Source organism: Tribolium madens, unplaced genomic scaffold (assembly GCF_015345945.1).
Source record: "Tribolium madens isolate multiple individuals breed KSU strain unplaced genomic scaffold, Tmad_KSU_1.1 Scaffold_7;HRSCAF=85;Tcas5.2_LG10, whole genome shotgun sequence".
NCBI classification, from domain to species: domain Eukaryota; kingdom Metazoa; phylum Arthropoda; class Insecta; order Coleoptera; family Tenebrionidae; genus Tribolium; species Tribolium madens.
The window spans coordinates 4,979,207-5,000,188 of NW_025401050.1; the positions used below are offsets into that span (position 1 = coordinate 4,979,207).

General features: G+C 31.1%; 1 protein-coding gene across 1 annotated transcript in view; it reads right to left on the minus strand.

The window, feature by feature from the left end:
• Positions 1–20,982, minus strand: part of LOC123009840 (protogenin A-like) — a 47,249-nt gene that overhangs the window by 9,897 nt on the left and 16,370 nt on the right. Inside the window, exons 2-11 of the mRNA XM_044406384.1 lie at positions 11,549–11,878; positions 7,360–7,501; positions 5,568–5,636; positions 5,309–5,514; positions 4,919–5,251; positions 4,670–4,867; positions 4,432–4,584; positions 4,191–4,379; positions 186–474; positions 3–133 (exon numbers count right to left, since the gene is read on the minus strand). Of these exons, the coding sequence (XP_044262319.1) occupies positions 3–133; positions 186–474; positions 4,191–4,379; positions 4,432–4,584; positions 4,670–4,867; positions 4,919–5,251; positions 5,309–5,514; positions 5,568–5,636; positions 7,360–7,501; positions 11,549–11,878 (2,040 nt within the window). The remainder of the gene's footprint in view (positions 1–2; positions 134–185; positions 475–4,190; positions 4,380–4,431; positions 4,585–4,669; positions 4,868–4,918; positions 5,252–5,308; positions 5,515–5,567; positions 5,637–7,359; positions 7,502–11,548; positions 11,879–20,982) is intronic.

A 20,982-nucleotide genomic window follows, 5' to 3' on the forward strand; every position in this document is an offset into this window, starting at 1 on the left:
ACCATCAGCACGGGTGCGAATTGTAGCAGACTGTGAAAACGGACTGTAATAACCACGATAATTATGAGCTCGAACTTTAAAATCGTATGAAAAATTGGCTAGTAAATCTGTGATTAATAAATGATTTGATGCACTAAAAATAATAATAAAATAGATTTCTTTAGGGTAAAACAAAATTAAAATACCTTTTCATCAAATCATGTTCGTCACAATCTATCTGTTTATCAGTTTCAGTCGCACAAACTGAATAAAATCTCGTATTTTCATTGTTATCGATCCAAGTTAGGTTTACACTCGTTGCCGAAATTTTATCAGCTTCTAATCGTTCAGGAGCTAAAGGTATCAAATCGGTTGTGTTTGCGCTGATTTTACGACTAGTATCACCTTTAGGGGTAAAAGAAACCCAAGGAGAATCGTCATTTTTCTGCCACCCGGGAATAACTCGAAATTCGTATTCCATGGATTTTGAGAGTCCTGAAAATTAAATTAAATACGTTGAAAATGTTTGGTTTTGATATGTAGGGTGTTCGGTCCAAGTCGGCTGATAACACCTAAACTTACTTCTTTTTTTCAAAAAATAAATATTTAAGTAATAATATTCATTCTTGGCTTTCTTAATAAATGTATCAAATTTTTTTAGCACATCCAGTGTTGCCGGAAATGCTACCAAATTTAGTTTTTCAAATGGAACACTTATGTTTTTTTTTCCTCCAAACAATAATAATTGACATGAAAAATACTGTAAACCACTATTTACATATTACATTTTGCGTAACACAATGCAATCAAAAACATCTTAAATTTTAGAATTTTATAAGGAAATTGGTCGCGTAGTCTGATTTTAAATTTTAAAGGAAAGGTGTAAATAAAAAAAAATGTTTGGATACAGTTTAATTGTTGGTTTGACAAATCTAATTTGTCAATTTGATGAGCGAGTTCTCTTATGGAAATTCTTGGATTTTCTTCGACTGATAACAGAACATTCAGATTTCTATTTTTTGTTCTTCACAAAGAACCACAGGTTTTTTAGTTTTAAGATGTTAAGAAGCGAACCTATTCGTCTCATTTGTTTTTCAATTCGACTAAATTTCCAACGATTTGGGTAAACTCTATTTGAGTATTTTTCTCTACAGGGTGCGCCAGAACTCGTGCCCCAGAGAAAATGTTCAAGTAAGGTAAGCATGAAAAAAATCTTTAAAAAATTCTGTCAAAAAATTTTGACATTTATTTTTTGACATTTGACATTTTTTTTATATCTATTTAATGATACTGATGACCTTGTATACATTTTTTACAATTATTTAGTAAAGGGGCAAAAATTTTGCCAATAAAAACTACAAATAACATTGAACAGAGTTACAATTTAGGATACAGCTTCTTTGCTTCCTTTTTTAATAGCCTAGCAAAGAAACTTGGAAAATTATTTTTCCAACAGAAATAAATAGAGTCAAAGTGCAAACTTTAAACCCTCATAACTTCGAAATTTTTATAGATAAAATTTTTGTAACAATTTTTTCATGTTCCTGGTATCTTACCTTATATGGCATTTTTCTCTGGGGTGCGAGTTCTGGCGCATCCTGTATACTGTCTTTCAGCTTTCCGCTCTATTTTTATTGCACTTAAAAATATTTCAAGCTGATCTACCAATTCGTCGTAATTAATATCATCCATTATTAAAGATCTCAATAAGATTTATTGACAAATTAGGCTTTGTCAAACTAACAATTAAGCATATTGCTTTTTGCATGAATACCTTGAAAAATAAAATCCGCCTACGTTGCAAAATAAAATTGAAAAATTTAAATTGTTTTCTGAGTGCATTATGTAAATAAAATGTAATAAATAGTGGTTTACCGTATTTTTCATGCCAATTATTATTGTTTCGAGCAAAAAAACATAGGTGTTCCATTTGAAAAACTAAATGTGGTAGCATTTCCGGCTACACCGGACGTGCCAAAAAAAATTTGATGCATTTACTAAGAAAACGAGGAATGAATAGTATTATTTGAAAAACTAGTTTTTGAAAAAAAAAGTAAGTTTAGGTGTTATCGGCCGGGGCGACTTGGACCGAACACCCTGTATACAATATATCCAATGTCAATTCAAACCCTTTAGGAGTTGATAGTAGGCGTTATTTAGAATACATAAAGTAATTTTGCAATTTACAACAACATTTCAAACTGACATGTCGTGAAAATACAATTAAAATTTAAGTTCAGTGTCAGATTCAAAAACGAAAAAAGTCTCTTTTTCTTCCCCGTCTCGACACCCATGTTTTATCAAAACATTCCAAACAAAAAAGTTTAATAGTTATTTGTACAACTAGTTTTGAAAGTCAGTCAAACTCTGCCCGAGTTAATTATTAATCAAACAAATGAGTAAAAAAAGGACTTTCAAAACGAGTTGTACACAAAATTTTTTTGCATAGTAATAACCCCAAGAACCCTAAAGACCAAAAAGATATCAATTTGATAAATCAAATCGTAAGTATCGAGAGCACTTTCTAACGAACTCTATAGAAACTATACAGGGTGCGCCAGAACTTGTGCCCCAGAGAAAAATGCCATATAAGATACCAGGAACATGGAAAAAATGTTAAAAAAAAATATCTATTAAAATTTCGAAGTTATGAGGGTTTAAAGTTTGCACTTTGACTCTATTTATTTCTGTTAGAAAAATAATTTTTCGAGTTTTTTTGCTATAAGCTATTAAAAGAGGAAACAAGGAAGCTGTATCCTAAATTGTATCTCTGTTCAATGTTATTTGTGGCATTTATTGGCGAAATTTTTGTCCCTTTACTAAATAATTGTAAAAAAACATATACAAGATCATCAGTATCCTTAAATAGATATAAAAAAATGTCAAATGTCAAAATTTTTTGTAATATAAGTAGGTACTCGTACATAAAATGAAGAATAATGAACAAATTATTAAATTGTTAAGGCATGAAAAAAATTTTCAAAAATGATATTCCTAACAATCCTTACAAAATTTTAGAGAAAAAAGTACGCCCATGTATTTTTTTATCTTAATCAAGTGGGCGCACTCCAAGTGTCTTTTCTGTCACTGTCAGTTCGCCACCAGATATGGAATAAGCTCTATAACTTTCTATACGATTAATCGTGATGAAAATTCAACTCTCATAGGGAAAGAACAGTAAATACACATTATTAGATACTTTTGTGTTCTAATTAAAAAAAAAAACGTTATGTAAATTTTTAAAACATCCCTCTATTTCGAGACTGAATGTAAAGTATGGAACCAAGCGGTTTGTTTTAATCATTTGACTCCGAAAAATAATAATTAATATAAATTAAAATAATATAAAAAATGTGATCGTCTTTTGAGAACGACATTTTGTTTTGTTTTTGAGTTATGCGATTTTTTGTTTGTGAAAATTGCAAAATTGCAACTTAAGTATTTTTTTTTTAATTAAATATAAAGTAGGTAGTTGTAATCGTTTGATCATAACCTTCATGACAAAAATGCTTTTCTAGTGTTTATCAAAAAAAATAAAAAAACTTATACAATTCAAAAACAATTTCGAAAAATTTTATTCTTAATAAAACATCACCTTTTTATAGTACTTTATCATTCATCAATTAGTTTTTCCAAAAAATAAAAAGTTTAAGCAAAAAACGTTTGGTTGACTCAAATTTAAACAACTACAAATCTGGTTTTACTCGGTTTCAAAAAATATGCGACAATTTCAACGCGGAGCTATGGCGCGGAGTGTATTTGGTTTTAAACAGTGATCGTATTTTCATTTTTGATAAAATTTATACTCAAGGATATCGCCCTGCAACTTGCCAAGCGGTTTTTAAACATAAATGAGAATCATGTCGGTTTTTTCGTCAAACGTTTTAGTAAATCTTACCAAATTCGCCAAGATTTGACTTTTTGTAAGTTAAAGTTTTGCCTGGTTACTATGTTTAATTTATTAAAACCAAATATGTATTTTAATGTCCACGTTACTCGTGAGACACACTGTGTAAAAAAACTAACTCAACTTATACTTCCATAAAATAATAAAGTTGATGCTTTCCGTCACCATGTATTTTATTTGTTACAAAAAACGTAAATAAAGTTTAGCTAATTTATGTATAAATAAGGAAAAATACTAAATCTAAAAGATGAAAACTTCCCTCAATTTTTATGCAATGTTTAGTGAAACAATACCTTTAACTCACCAGAAATAACAAGTAAAAATTCGTCAGTTTGCTTTGAATTGATCAAAGATCGTCCCTTTTTTTTCCACTGCACTTTATAAAATTCTTTTGTACCATCGCAAGGAACGTCAGTGCTAATTTTCGTCCATGACAATTCGACGGAAGTATCATTTACAGGAATAACTTGCAAATTTCTCCATCCTTTTACACCTTCAAACAGATAATTCACTTTGAAGAATTAACCCAATATCAATTTTCTCACCTGTTTTGCAAGTAACTTGTTGCGATCGGTCGCTAGCGATTTTCGAATACAAACGAATGTAACATGTATAATTTGTATTTGTATTAAGACCAGATGCCAAATGTTGCGTCTTGTTGGTGACGAAATCAGGTCCGGGGATTTCACGTCCCATTGCTGAAATTTTCAACTAAGGTTAGAACTGTTTTAGTGCATGAGGATAAAAAAAAAGTTGTTTTGCTCAATATTCGCTACTTTTTACCTGTGTAGTAGCAATAGATACTGTAAGCCTTGACAGACACATTATGAGGAGTTTCCCAACTAAGGCAAATACTTGTGTCGTCGAATGGCCTACATTGTACATTTTCAGGAGGACTAGGTGTGTGAACAAATGTGGGTATCAATTGTGCAGCTGCCCAAACTCTCCCAGCTGCATTTACGGCAATACACTGATAAATACCTGCAAACCTACAAAAGTCAAAATAAAACTAAAACAAACGATAATCCCCACCTGAATCAGAAGTAAATGTGTGACTGATAACAAGTCCCGTGGGATGCTTCTTGATTCTAGCTGCATTCGGCAAAGGTTCGCTATTTTTTAACCAGTAAATTTTCGGTTTTGGAACACCTTTAGCTTGACAATCTAATCGAACTGTTCTCGCTGGAGGATAAATTTTCGAAATAGGCGTTACATTAAAATAGGGTTTCTGGTAGACGTCAAGGGTATATTTTTGCGAAACACGCCCGCCGGAATTGTAAGCTAGGCAAGTGTAATCGCCGGCGTCTTCAAAACTTGCGTTGCGAATTTGTAAAACACTCGAATTACTAATAACAATACTATTATCTAATAGAAAAAGAAAACAAATTAGTTTGAATTAAACCAATGATAAGTGAAATTTACAATTAAGCCATTGTACTGTAGGAATAGGCCATCCAGTCACAGCACAATATAAATTTATGTTTTCTCCAATCAAAACAGTGGTATTCGGTAAAATATTAAGAGGTAGAAATGTAGGTTCTACAGTCTTCATCGGGGTTGAAGAAACCGTTAACTCAACTATCTTACTATATTTAGTCTTTTTAAGTAAATTATTTGTTGCAATACATCTAAAAAATTAATGAATTATCAATTTAAAGTACAAACGATAGAATTCACATACCTATATGATCCTGCATCTGAGGAATGAGTTTTTGTAATTAATAAAGCTCCCGTTGGGAGAGGAACATATCTGTAATGCAAAAACATCACTGTAAAATGACAAAATATTTACAGTAGAATCTCTATAATCCGAACTAATTATTGCAAGAGGTTCTCCAGATAACCGATACGGAGTAATGAATCAACTTGTTTAATTTTAATAAATAAACAATTGAAATATGTAATTATTAAAACATAACATACAGGATGTTTGCAAATTACGAACAAATATCCTAACAATTAATAGAACTCGTCAAGAAAAGCAACTTTTCAATTTCCAATTTTTACTAAAAACACGTCATTTCTATGTTAATATTAAAGCTGAAACCCGTCTCCATTTATGTCTTAATACCTACAATATTTACATTCTGCTATAAAAATTGCTCAAAATATGGTCCTTCGTTGGCAATACATACTTGTACCGTGCGATCAAAAAAATAAATAAATTAGAGTAGGCGGTGATTAAAGTCCTTCAGATGGCAATCCTGATTTTTGACATCAAATGACAAGTTTGTGTTTATTCCTTTTGAGTGAAATAATGTTCACATTAGAGCAGAATTTTTTCATTGCTGTACAAGAGGAAAATGGTGGATGGTCATTTTCACTTTAAGTGTGTGTGGAAAATTTCCAGCCGAGATTCCCAGCCAATGTGTTGCCAACTGTAGAATTTAATCAACGTCTACTCTAATTTATTTTTTATTTAGTCGCACGGTACCTTTCCAGGTAGTGAAGCTTGCGTTCGCACACACAGCCCTTCGAGGGTATTAATTTGGCCTGCGTATACCTTGAAGACCAAGCCTTCTTACGGAAAAATGGTTGTTCAACTATTTGATGACGACTCTACCATAATGTGGTGTAGGTCCATTTTGTAGATGCCGGCGTTGCCAAAGGCACGTTTTCCATCGGATAGACCAACACATTTTCCAAAAATTCCAGATAAGTGGCACCAGTTAAACGTTAAGGTAAAATATGGAGCCCAATTAGATGATCTTCAATAATCCTGCCCAAACATTTAATGAAAATCGGTCTTGGAAGTGATGCCCGTACACTAGTCAATTCGGCATTTGAGTAGTTGGTCATAATGATTTGATTTCAAATCAATGTGCACGATTCACCAGAAAGCGCGTATACAACTGCTTAAATTGACGGGTGTAAACACCTCATATTTTTTTTTGTAAACAAAAGTATCCTTTTTTGTGCAAAAAAAACCTTTACTGTAAATTACCTTTAAAATGCAAAAAAAATGTTGAATACGGAATTTTTTTGTTTTTCAAATTAACTTCTCATAACGAATTGTTTTAGTAGCTACAATATTTGCTCGTAATCCACGAACACCCTGTATTTTTACATATTTTGCTCAAACTGCACAATTATTATCATTTAATTTCTTCTAATTATAGTTCTGAGTAAGCAATTTCAATTACAGCAATGTGAGAAATTTCTCTCCACTATTTCTGTGAGAATATAGAACTGCAATAACATTACCACCACTGACTTATTCAAACAACCAATTCAATTTAATTACAGAAATGAAAAATGAATAATAGTGACAAAAAATTTAATAAAAAATTAAATGTTGCCATCTGGTATTACAAAACGACTCAATATTCAATTCGTTTGTTGTAATCCAAGGAACTCAGTACAAAATTGAGTTGGAAAGAGACACCAGAACAGAGTTAAAATAAATTATAAAACAATTCTCGTCAAACAATAATGTTTTTTTACACACAAAAATGGCTATTTTAAATGCTCACCTTGTGTTATGAGGTAGAGGTTTAAAATCCTGCTCCCACTTAATTTGTGCAGCAGGAAATGAGTTTATATTGCAGAAAAGTACTGCAGGCTGAGATTCTGGAACGCTCAGATTACTTGGTGGTTTGTCGAAATCGCCGAAAGCTGGAAAGGATTAAAGTAAATAAAGTTATACATAAATGGATAAACTGGAACTTGGTGAAGTTATGTTATAAATTAAGTAACAAAATTTATGGTTGTTTACGTATTCAGGGCAGTTAAGAGGTCCATAATGACCGAGGGAGTTGTTTCCCGCGGTCGTTATGGCCGTTAACAGCACATGCAGTTACAACGTTTTTCGTCGTATTAAATTACCATATTTAAAAAAAAAAAAACAAATTTTGAAAATGTCAATATGTATTTGAAGGACGAAACTCAATTGTAAAAACTTTAGTGTCAATAATTTGATTTGATTAAAAAAACACAACTATCGAGAAAACACGAAAATAAATAAAGTTTATTTATCTTAAAAAAGAAAAGAACATCTTTGCTTAATTAATAACATTTTTTCTGTTTGTCGCTTCTTCTTTCAAGACTTAAAATTTTATTAAATTCATCATTTAAAAGAGTGGTTTTAAAATGTGATAAATATTCTGTCTGAATTAATTTTCTTTAATATTCAGATAATCTTGAATTATTTTTCTTAAAAAATTATAATAAAAGAATAGACACAAAACACTTTACGAGTACATATGTAGGTATAGTTGGTACCAACAATATTTGAGACTCATTATAGAATAAGACGATTACCCCCCACGGTGGTTCATGGGGCTTGGGGTAGAGATGCCATAAACAAATTTGCATTTCTTAGGACAGGCACGTTTCAAAGGTTTGTAGGAAGAGATGGTCCGTAACAGAAATTTGTTTTTGGGCTTTCATCAAAAAAAATAATAAATTTTAATATTCAACTATATTTTGAGATTGTTTCTTTACAGATCTGCATTATCACTTTAATTTCAAATTAATATATAAATTCCCAAATCTTTACCTGTAATAAATTAAAAGCCTACCAAGAAAATTCCTGAATACGGCTCTTCTCTAAATCTTCAGGGTAGTACCACCAGCAATGAAAATTTATTACGGTCGACCGCATGGCTGCTTAACCCCCAATAAAGCTTTGCATACGTCAATCTCAAATATTCTTGGTGACGACTATAATTGTATCTAATGGGTGGAACATTTGTTAGTTTCTTTCTGAAGTAAGTGTTATTTTTACATTAGCAACACTGACGCGTCTGACATATTGACAGGTATAGTGTCAAACCTCCAGTTTAAGAAAAAAATTGTTTTACGCTTGAACAACGCTGGGAAATAATGAAAAATCATTTTCAAAGTAAGAGCTGTGTTGTAAAAACTGTGCAAAAGTTGTGCAAAAAAGAAAAATTTTTGGTCGAAATGCGATTTGACGCCGTTGGACTATTATTTACTCCAACGATCCACAAACCATTCGTAAAATAGAGACAAATAATCCACAATGTAATGCAAAATACATATTTATTTTTATATTTCTAATAAGAGAAGCAACAAAGTAAGCAATAAACTATTTTTTTTTTTTGAATACCAGCTTAGAAACAAAACAAATGACAGAAATAAATATCAGTTTTTGCAACTTTATACTGTTTCTATGGTGCATTTACACCTTACCTCTTAAAATGCGCTTCATCTATAAAGTATGTCGTCAATAGCAACGTATCTTATGAGTCTATAAAAGGCAGATGCATATTTTTTGTCAATTTTGACATACTTCTTTATATGTTTGAATTTCTGATTTAATATTAGTGTTGCAAAATTTTTTGAAGACAACACGAGTTTGATACGTAATTTAAAAGTCTCCCTCGGGTAGCTCAAATTTAAAACTACGACCTCAATTTTTAAACTGTCTATACAACTCTAGTTGTCTTAATAGCCATTTATTACTTATTGTATCAGTGTACCTATGTACACTGCAAGCGCTGCAGGAGTAACAGAAATCAAAGTCTGATTGAGAGAGCTTGTAGTGCTAGAAAAGGGTTCTTGTCGATTCTCCAATTAACTCCACTTGGATGAAAACAACCCTCGAAAAAACAAAATTTGAATTTGCCGGGTAAGAGTTACTAAAAAACGAACTATCAAGTCATTGTTGCCAACAGGGATAGTTCGTTTCTTCGTAACGCTAATCCGGCAAATTCAAATTTAGATGTTTTCGCCCAAATGGAGTTAATAAGAGAATCGATAAAAATGTCGATAACATAGCCCTTTTCGAGCACTGCAAGCTCCATCAATCAGATTTTGATTTCTGTTACTCCTGCAGCCGGAAAAAAAAAATAAAAACTAATTTCCCATGTTAATTTCCTATATTCAAGCCTGCCGGGGACACCCGGTATAGTATAGTATACCGGGTGGGGCATCCGTTACGCCCAAAAAGAAAATCCCTACTTCTAATTAAATAAAATTGTTGAATTTTTCACACTTACCTGGGCATTACTAAGGTACATTTTCTAAATTTTTGGTAATTTTGCATTCACAAACAAAGCAAAAAAAAAATAAAAACTAATTTTCTCCCAAAAAATTTAATTCTAATTTTTATACTAACCTACGCAGATTCACTTCCTACAATTGTTTACAAAATCAGAAAAAAAAAACAATTAAACGCAATTTTCCGTCTTAACTTTGAAAATCATTTTTATTTATGACCTGCTACTTGTGGCATCGTAAATTTAGGTGACAATGGGGAACTGCAATTGGGGTAAGATTCCAAGGTTTACAACAAAAAGACCCTTTAAAGCGGTCGGCTACCAATAAATGATTCTTTTGTTGGCAAATTATACAATTTTGTCATAAATCACGAGTCTGGTTTGTGTTTAAATAAAAAAAAGCGATTATTTGGCTAACCAAGTCAAAATTTGAAATTGTGATATCAAACTCTGATGCGCTGACATTTAGTGTAAAAACTAGGTAAATTAACAGAAAGTATTCTAAAACACACAAAACTGTTATGGACTCATTTATTATCCAAAAAAAAATAGAAAAATTCTCAAATTATACCCTACCAATAATTAGTTAGGTATATGAAATATCGCCAGTTTTAATTAATTTGAAGTCGCAATTTATCAAGTGCGCGTAACCGATGCCCCACCCGGTAGATATAGCCTATTTATAAAATAACGTAAACCATGAAAAGGCATAGAATAGTACTCCTATTTTTCACAGCGTTTCATTTTAATATACAATTTAAGCTAACATCGTTTCTGAGCATGAGTAAAAAAATCGTATAAAAAACCGTTTTATTGCCATAATAATAAGTGAGGCTTATTTTTGTTAGGTTGCGAAGGAAAAAGTGAAAATTTATCTACCATTCATCATCACTAAAAACCGGGCTATTAATAAATTTAGCATCGTTTTAGCTACTCTTACATGTGACTTTACCACGGTTTGATTACAAGTGCATGTATATTGTAAGAAAGATGCTAAAAATGTGAATTTTATTTCCATTGACTGCTTTTTTTACTAAAACAGATGTTCACAATGTGTTAGAGTGACAATTTTATAAACAATGTTTTTTTGGTGTTGTTTTTTGAGAATGAAAAAAAAATGCAAAAGTAATTTCATTCCTGTTTGTTTTTAAAAGTAGGATGATGACATTAATTACTCCTGTCAATCGAGTTTTTTATCTCAGTTTTTTTGCATACCTAATTCTGAAACCCTAGAAAGATACTCATCAACAAAAGTGTAAAGAACTTCAATTTCATTAAAATACCTTATAATTAATTATTATTTATGTGTAATTAGAACTGACTAATTTTTAAGTCGCACATTCAACAGTTTTTGTTTAATTTTAGAAAAATCAATTAAATTAAAATTCTAGAATACATTAAATCGTGTTTTATGGGTGTTCCTATTTTCGTTCTGATCATAAAATTAGTTCTAGCGGTTGCTTTCACTGCCCTTAAAAAAATCACTTTTTCAAACTTAAATTAAGCTTTCTCATCATAGGTATAGTAATTAATTTATTACCATAATTATAACACTTTAATGATCATAAAATACTTTAACATCATTCTTTATCGACGTATGTGCCACAAAAAATTAATTAACAAAATTTTCCGAGCGTATCTTTGCATTTTTAAAGTGTTTTATTTTCAATAACATTTTGTCTTATTTTTTTAAACTTACATGCAATTTTTAATTTTGCCGGATTTGAGAGCAATGAAACATTTTGAACCATAGCTCGACATCGATATTCTCCCACAAGCCCTTTGGTTTTTTTACTGCCGCCAACCTTAGGGAAGTAGAGAGAGCCATCTTCCTGTATAACTCGCCTGGTGTCGTTGCTATCAACTGGATTATCATTATACAACCAAGATATTTGTAAACCAGGTGTTAGGGACTTGGTATCGCATTGTAAAATGGCCGACTGTCCTCTGCTCACGGTCACATCTTGCGGATCTTTCAGTTCGATCGACAGAGGGACTTCTTCTGGGTGTCCCACGGCTCCTGCAAACGCTGAAGAAAAAAAAACATTGTAACTAAATTTACATCAAACCAAATTCAATTTTTAATGTATATCAAATATTTAATTGAATAACTAGATTTTATAAAAATCTTAAATGGTGATGTCTAAGAAAATAAAAAGTTTCATTTTGGCATCTAGTATCAATAATAGTTATTTATTCACAATCACCAATGTAATTATTATATCACGAGTGTTAACGAGTGGTTTATCATCGACGAGGTGGAATAAATGAACCGATTTACACGAAGACGAGTTGAATACAACATTTTATTCTTCGAATTAGACTCAACAAGGCTTACATCTGTTAAAAATTATGTGACGTTTCGTATTGAGAAATGCCAAACTGTCGTCAAAACTTCTTTACACCGTAAATTTTGACAGTGTCAAAGAATAAAAAATTTAATTCGCGTTTAACGATAATATTATTGTTTAACAAGAGGGCAGCTTCCTAAAAACTATTTAGCTGCAAGACTACAGCTTGTTAAAAGGCATAATTATTTACCAGTTTGAAAATTTATAAAATGGTACAAAACAGCGTTTTTTGTGCTGCTCAATACCGATACTTAAGAAAGAAGAACATTTCCTATGTGAGACTTTACAACGAAATTATTTTGAACACAGTTCCGAACTATTAATTCATATTAGAGGCAAGGTCGAAAAACAAGTGAAATGTCGGCTCGTCTCCCTTTTAATCCGATAGAGTCTAATAAATAATTTAAAGAAAATTTTGTTTGTTTTGGAATATTTTTCAAAATAAATTTTAATTTTCCCACAGTGAATAAAGCGTGTACCTATTTTAAATCAATGCTGCACCCGACGATATTATACAAACATAAAAGTCGACATTTAAAATATTACACAGGGCGACAAAAAAAAGTCATGTCGTGACAACTTGAAAAATTATACATTATTATAATGATTTTTTAAAGTTAAAGTATTTTAAATTCATTTAAATTAGAAAAAAAATATTTAGTTCAAAGTGTGTAGACCTTTTTAAATTTTTTTTAGTGCATTTGACTTGTCTCATTGAGACGAACAAAATGATACATAATTTGTCAAGTTGTCACATGACTTTTTTTCTCGCCCTGTGTTATGGAGTGTCCACCCAGTTCAAAAAAGTTACGGACAATTGTTCGAGTGCCAATTGTTCGAAAACAAATTATTCGAAAATCCAGTTGTTCGAACAGCATATTGATAACGCCAATTTTTCGAAAACTGATTGTTCGATAAGTCATTTTTAGTAGGCAAGTAACATTTAACAAAAACAAGTTTCTTTTAGAGCTTATTAGGAAAATTTCTTCGTAGGCGCAATCCAGAAGAAACCGGGTGAAGAGGAGAGCTCTTACGTCTTCCGTATTTTTAATACTTGTCAATTCTTGCACAATTATCAAAAATTACGGAAAATACATAAATAGACATACCTATACAAACATCAACATAAAATAATAATATACAGGGGGTGTGTCAGAACTCGCGCCCCAGAGAAAAATTTCCGGTAAGATAGGGAAAAAATTCTGTCTGTCAAAAAATTTTGACATTTGTTTTTTGACAATTGAATTTTTTCATGTCTATTTAATGATACTAATGATCTTGTATATGTTTATTTTTATAATTATTCAGTAAAGGTACAAAAATTTTGCCAATAAAAGCCACAAACAACATTAAACAAAGTTACAATTTAGAATAAAGCTTCCTTGTTTCCTGTTGTAATAGCCTGTAGCAAAAAACTTGGAAAATTATTTTTCCAACAGAAAGAAATAGAGTCAAAGTACAAAATTTAAACTCTCATAACTTCAAAATTTGTCTAGATAGAATTTTTTAACATTTTTTCCTTATTCCTGGTGTCTTACCTTTCTCTGGGGCGCGAGTTCTGCCGCACCCTGTAGGGTGACAAAAAAAGTAAATTGGCGCACAGTCCAATTTTGCAAATGCAAGTAATTTACTTTTTTTGTATGATTATGTTCTTATTTTATGTTATACCTACAGAGTGTTCCGTTTTTATTGTTACAAATTTAAACAAGAGATAAAATATTCAATCTTAAGACAAAAGTTTCCTACAAACATGTATCGAAAAATGCTACGCAAGGGAGCTACACCCTCTCAAAAAGGTGCGTCATGAAACTCGTTTAGGTGTGTAAAAGTTATCAGGGCTACCAAATTTTGAAAACTTCCTTTTAGAGGGTGTAGCTCCCTTACATAGCATTTTTCAAAACATGTTTATAGGAAACTTTTGTCTTAAAATTGAATAGAATAGAATATTCTATTTAAATTTGTAACAATAAAAACGTAACATCCTGTATTTCTGTAATATGTATATCAATTTATTTTCCTTAATTTTTGATAACTATGCAACAATTGACAAGTATTAAAAATATAGAAGACGTAAGAGCTAATCTCCACGCGGTTTCTTCTGGATTGCACCTTACAAAGAAATTTTCCTAACAAGCTCTAAAAGAAACTCTTTTTAGTTTTTAGTAAATGTTACTTTTCTACTAAAAATCACTTTTCGAAAAATTGGCATTCGATCAATATGCTGTTCGAAAAATTCGCTTTCGAAAAACTGGATTTTCGAATAATTTGTTTTCGAACAACTGGCTTCAAACAATTGTCTTTCGAACAAATGACCAGTTCAAAAGGTTGTGTTACTTAAATTGTCAATTTTTTTACATAAGTAGATAAACATAAAAATGAAAACTATTACCTATATGTACTTGTAAAAGTGTGGAGATTTTGTCAAAACTAAAAACATCGCTAATGTGAAAATTATTCCAACTGAATGCGAAATATTTAATTTAGTAAACCGGAAATTATGATTAAACTTTATTTGCGCTTTGTGTAACAAACCAAAACTAACTAAAATTTAACACTCTTGTTAACTATACAGTATGTATATATGTACATACACATAGCGTGTTCTCAACAATTTAATCAATTGAGGCGTTTCTTGGAATTACCGCAAATGTCCAAAAATTGTCAAATTGAGTTAGGTGCGCCATCTGGTAGCCAGATTTTATTTTGATTTATGAAACTTTTTGTCCGTATAGAACTTTTCTTTGTCAGTAAGTTTAATATATTAAAAATACTTTTCCGTTAAGTTGCAATTTTTTTCCTGCATAAACGAAACATGTCCATCTTTTTTTTATCAGACGTTATAAAATGATTGTAGAAGTGAAAATAGGAGAAATAAAAGTGACAAAGTGTTTTATATAAGAACAGTAAGGCCGCCCTCTGGTCCGACCAGTGGTGTGTTGTCTTTCTCGCACTTATCTACTTCACTCACCCAAAACATAACAGTGATTCAAAAAATGCAACACGAGAAATTTTATTTTCAAAAAAATATACTCTAACAAACATTTAAAATTAACAATTTACAAATTGTAAAGGTAAAAAAATATTAATTTATCAAAAAACAAAAAACACATTTTATCCAAATGGAGTCCTATAGTTTGAGAACGACTGGTAGTCTCTCCTATCTTCCGCTACGCTCTACGGTTTGTACATTGTTTCACTCATTCGCATAATAACGACAAAGACAAAACTAGTAGTGCATAGGATTGTGTTATTGAAACAGTCTTGCGATAATCGAATCAAATTTAAAAAATTCTAGTATAGTAAAATCATATCGTCTAGTGTTATTACAACCAAAGAGTTACAAGTGCTTTTTTAAATGACATCAAAAACGATATTTCCGATAGTTGTGACGTGACTCAGACAAACAACCTTTGGGTGAATTAGCAAATGAAATTAGCGGCTAAGGTAATAAACTTTATTTTTAAATTGTCATTCGTTGTAACTTCTACTTCGGGTAGAATATTGCTGAATAAATTCCCAAGGCAAAAAAAATTGTTTAAATTAGTTTCATAAAAAATCAGTATAGCCGCAAGGCATCTAGAAAAATAGAAAAACACGTAAGAAAAATAAACTATTAAAATAGAAATAGTTATTTATGTACCAAAGAAATAAACAACTACATATTATTTACATAATACATATTTAAATCTCGAGAATATAGGTATAATGCTAGAGGAGACCGAAAGAAGCCGAGGGCATTTTCATTCGGGTGCATACAAAACTTTCCACCAAATAAATTAATAATAACATAAGAAAATAATAAATTTGTCAAATAATGTCAAATATTATCCATTCACGAAGCTGTTGCCGCTAAGCAATATAATGAAGCCGAGGCTGACAGGTACCAGTGCACCCAAAACATTTCGCCCTCGATTTGGGTTGGGTGACGACACTTCTTCATCCGAAGAATATTCTCATACATAATTATTATTAGCCGTAGGATAAGGTACATGTATGGAAACGAATATTTGTTAAATATTTTTAAATAAATTTTAAAATTTGAGTCGTTACATTTTTGTCACCACTGATCCGGAATTATGCTTCTCATTTGAAAGTTTTACATCACTATCTTCCTCTTACTTCGACAACATACAGTGACATGGAAAAACAAGAATAGACATATTGAGTAGGTACCGAAAACCCTCGATTTTCACAACAAAAGAAACAGGCACGAGCGTTCGGTTTGAGGGTGATTATGGGTTTATGGCTTAGCGGCAACAGCTTCGTGAATGGATACTAATTTGTCAAAATATTAAGAACATTCAATTACAATTGAAAAATAACAATATCAAAATGTTTATTTATTACAAAAAACCACGGCTTCCTTGATTAATGAAGGAAGTTTCCCTTCACCCGGCTGGTCGCATTGCATTGTACCCTTAACCAACTATTTTGAGTCAAAAACAAGTCCCCTCTTGGAATTAATTTATAATGAAGACAGAGGAAAGCTCAAATATTCATCTGAAAAGTTTATTGCGTTAATTCATTATGTCATAGGAGTGATTTTGGAAATAATACCCAGTGTGCCTACGCAAGATGTAGACTACATTTTGAAAACAATAATTGTTTCATATTTAAATGAAAATCCCATATTCTCCTGCGAGGAACATCGCAATGTCTGCGGCATTATCGTTGACAAATTTTTGCAATCTCTACACACAAAGTACTAGGAAAAAAAGTTATATTTATTCAAAAAAACTAAAAATTTTGAAAGTAAATTAAATTTTCAAATTTGTACAAAATGCGTTTACTTCTTTATCTTATAACCCCCCTACGGGCCTAAAAGACCTTGAACGTATTGGTTGTGCACTGTATTCTAACAAGCTGTTGCACTCTTGCAGGTTTAGTCACTTATAATTGTCAGGGATTTAATACGGCACAATACACATTACTCTAGTACAATCTTCAATTATTAGAATTAATGGTTAATATTCAAATAAAAGAAAATGAAACCACCTTTACCAGATAGCCACATATCATTATTTACTTTTTGAAAAAATCATTAGTGTGAGATTGTGACGTGCGTATTTAATTTCTAATGGCATTATACACAAGCGAAATGTGGCCAAATTACGTTTTTATAAATGTACTAACGCCTTTTTGCTTTCCACTGACAGGAGTGTGACAGCACATAACCTTATTAACTGTCAAAATCTTGTACCTTAATGTGGCTCCCTCTCGAAACCAAAAAAAAAGGCACGGAACTAATGAATGCGACTAGCCGGGTGAAGGGAAACTTCCTTCATTAATCAAGGAAGCCGTGCAAAAAAACACTCAAAGAATTCAATTCATTCAATTCCAGTTTATTTCAAGAGTAAAAATCGGTAGGTATTTCATTTATTTTATTCCCGAGGGAATAAAGTAGCTCCAAGATTTAAGAAGGGCAATAACAAATTAACAACATTTTTAATCGATACTATACATATGAAAATACATACATATTATGCACATTTGAGAGCCATAAGGTTGCAACTACGTATTGGATAATGTGACAGATTTCCAAGAAAGAAGAAATGGTTAAAATTCACTATATTTAGTTAAATACTATATTAGGTAAATAAAAAAGTATAAAACCAAACTTTTTTTGCTTAAACTATTTTTTTTTTTTTGAAAAAACTAATTGATAAATGATAAAGTACTATAAAAAAGTGACGTTTTAAAAATAATAAAATTTTTCAAAATACTCTTATTTTTGACTTCTGCAATTTTTTTTTTTTTTTTTTGTTAAATGGCAACCCACTATAAAACCATTTTTCTCATAAAGGTTATGATCTAAGAATTACAACTATCTACTTTATATTTAATTTTTATCAATTAATTTTTTTTGCAAAAGTTGTCATTTTGACAAAAAAAATAACAAAACTCAAAAATAAAAAAAAAATTCATTCTCAAAATACGGTCTCATTTTTTATATTACTTTAGTTTATACAGAGTGATAATGAGCCTTACTACATTTGAACTGCAGCCAGCAATACATTTGCATGGATTTTGATTATGAATTTTAAAAGTAATAAAACATAGTTATGGCGTGACTGACACAAAGAAATTGACAAGACAGGAAACACAGTTTTTAAGGTTATTGTCTATCTACCATTGGAAAACACTTTCAAGCCTTTTTGGAGTTTTCTATACAGGAAACATTGTCTTTACAAAGGTTCAACGGCAGAAGCATTTTTCCCAAATTCGCTATAAATGAGAATCAGATCTGTTTTCTTATCGTTAGAATGCATTTTCAAATTTTGCTAATGTCAGTTGTGACTGACTTGGTTGTGACAAATAAAATTATAGAAGAACAGCTATCGTGGATTCAAAATTCGGTTTTTCAAACAATGCGATATCTAAAATATCCAAATGTATTGTAGGTTGTATTTTCAATTCCTTCAGGCTCATTATCACTCGTGAAATACCCTGTATTAACTATTATTTTCTGGAATCAAATTATTAAAAAAAAATGCTTGGTTACATACTTTATATATTCACCCTATAGAAAGAAGTATATAACAGGAACATAATTTAATTGATACTTCTAAAGATTAGGGTTTTCTCTATGTGCAAACATTATGAATAGTGCCCTGTAAAAGTACAGAGTGGTTATAAATGATTTTCATCTAGCCAGCTGTGAATTTTCCATGTAAAATATAAAATGCCGCTTTACGAAAATAGGGGTACCTACTTGTTGTAACTCAAAATTAAAAAATCGCCGTTTACTAAGCGTCCACTTCCAAAATAAACTTCAATTATAAACTTGTTTTCTTCCAAAGTATACATTATTATCAATTATTATTATTGGAAATTAGTTGAAACAATAAACATTTAATTAACAATTTATAAGTGACACTAATGACAGAACTAGAGCTTTCAAAAAAGTAGTGGCACAAATAAAGTTACATGCAAAAAAATTCCAAAGCTGGCTAGATGAAAATCATTTATAACCACTCTGTAAAAGTCACTTAGAACTTTCTGGTTTTTGTAGTATAGTGTGATTTTTTAAATTTCTGCTCTAGTAATTATTATCCATGACACATACATCATCAATGAAACGTATCGCGTAACTAGAACGGTATATTTTAGATTGCCTAAATATCAAACGTCACATTTAAATTTGAATCATGTACAACCTACAGTGTAGTCTTGAAAAAAAGATTTATGACAGAAATCCAGAAAAACGATAAAAGTACGTACACGTCAAAACAACCGAAATTGCACAGAATAAATTAGGTTATGTTTATGTTATGAAGTTACGCAATACGTTGGTTGTACTGCTTATGTAAGTGTCATGGAGAACTAAAGCAGAAATTTAAAAAATCACAGTATAATGCAACAAATTAAATCAGTGTTTCGTAAATACTGGTTAATGTAAAAAACGTATCATATTGATTAGTTACAAAAATAAAGTAAAATATAGTTTATTAGAACAGCGATTTGGGAAAAATTTTAGCTAAAATTAAGCAAGCGCTAAGTAAATTATGACATTGCAAAAATCATGTAATAGATAACTGGAAAACTGAGACACTAGACTTGAAAAATAACTCGCTGAAATTCAATATAACAAACAGAATAGTCGCCTTTCAATATATATCATAAAATTTCGCATTTTGTTAAATAGGATATTAAATATATCGGCGTAGTCCGCACCTATAATCACATCCATGTTCTTCATGTTCATTTAATTCAAAGGTCAAGCATCTCTGATTGCTTTTAACATAAACAATATAAATAAATTTTCATGAAAACACAAAGCAACAGTTTGTTCCAGGTGTAGTTAAAAGTCAAAGACATGTTTACAAATAATCGAAAGCAAAATAAATAAAAATATTGGGTCCTCGGTTCATTGTTTGCGCATGAGCTTCGAAAGTGGAGAATCAAGTATCTGCTATTATTAAGTAAAAGGTGAGCCTAAACGGGCCTCCAGAGGCCTTGAACGTCAACGCATTACCGAAATTAGCGCTACGCACCGAACTTCCTACGCATTGCAAAACCAAGCAAAAGGTGCGTTATCATCCGACGCATTTGCATAATAATTGTATCAATTTCAGCATGCGTTTGCAGTTCTTGCGAATAAAGAATTTTATAACGACTGTATCTCAAGTTAGATGGACACTAAAGGTTTTAGGTTGGCGTCCCGTGTAGTAACGCATATGCCAAATGCAGGCATTCAGTTAATCCCCGATAAGATTTGAGTTTGACAAAACCAAAAAATATTTTTGAAACGGCATTTCAAATCCAATAACGACTTTAGAAAATAGCCATCAAAACAATCACGTGCTGGGACCATCCGGGACCGAATTATAGATTAAATTCTGCACTTCCTCCCTCAAACACAGAAAAGTAATTCCATGTCAAAACGATCACTTATAGTCCTTGCATTTTCGTAAGAAATAATGACAAATTGTAAATTATTTCAACAAGAGACCTCAATAAAAGATAATTTCGATAAATAACTATTTCATGATTTAGTACTGTTGCGGGTGACGACGAACATCTGGAAGTCCACAAGAACCTTTCCGTTTTATCGTTTTGCAGCAAACGCTTCTCTTATCTCGAAATAATCTTTTATTAAGGTCTATTGTTAAAATCATTTACAAATAAGTCAATATTTCTTAAGAAAATGAAAGGACTATAAATTTCATTGTCTTCGATTTTTGTGAAACAGAAATGTTAGGGAACGCCTAAAATAAAGGAGTGCTTTTCAAGCAAAACTATGTTAAATTTAAATAATAGCAGTGAATTTTAAAATATTTAA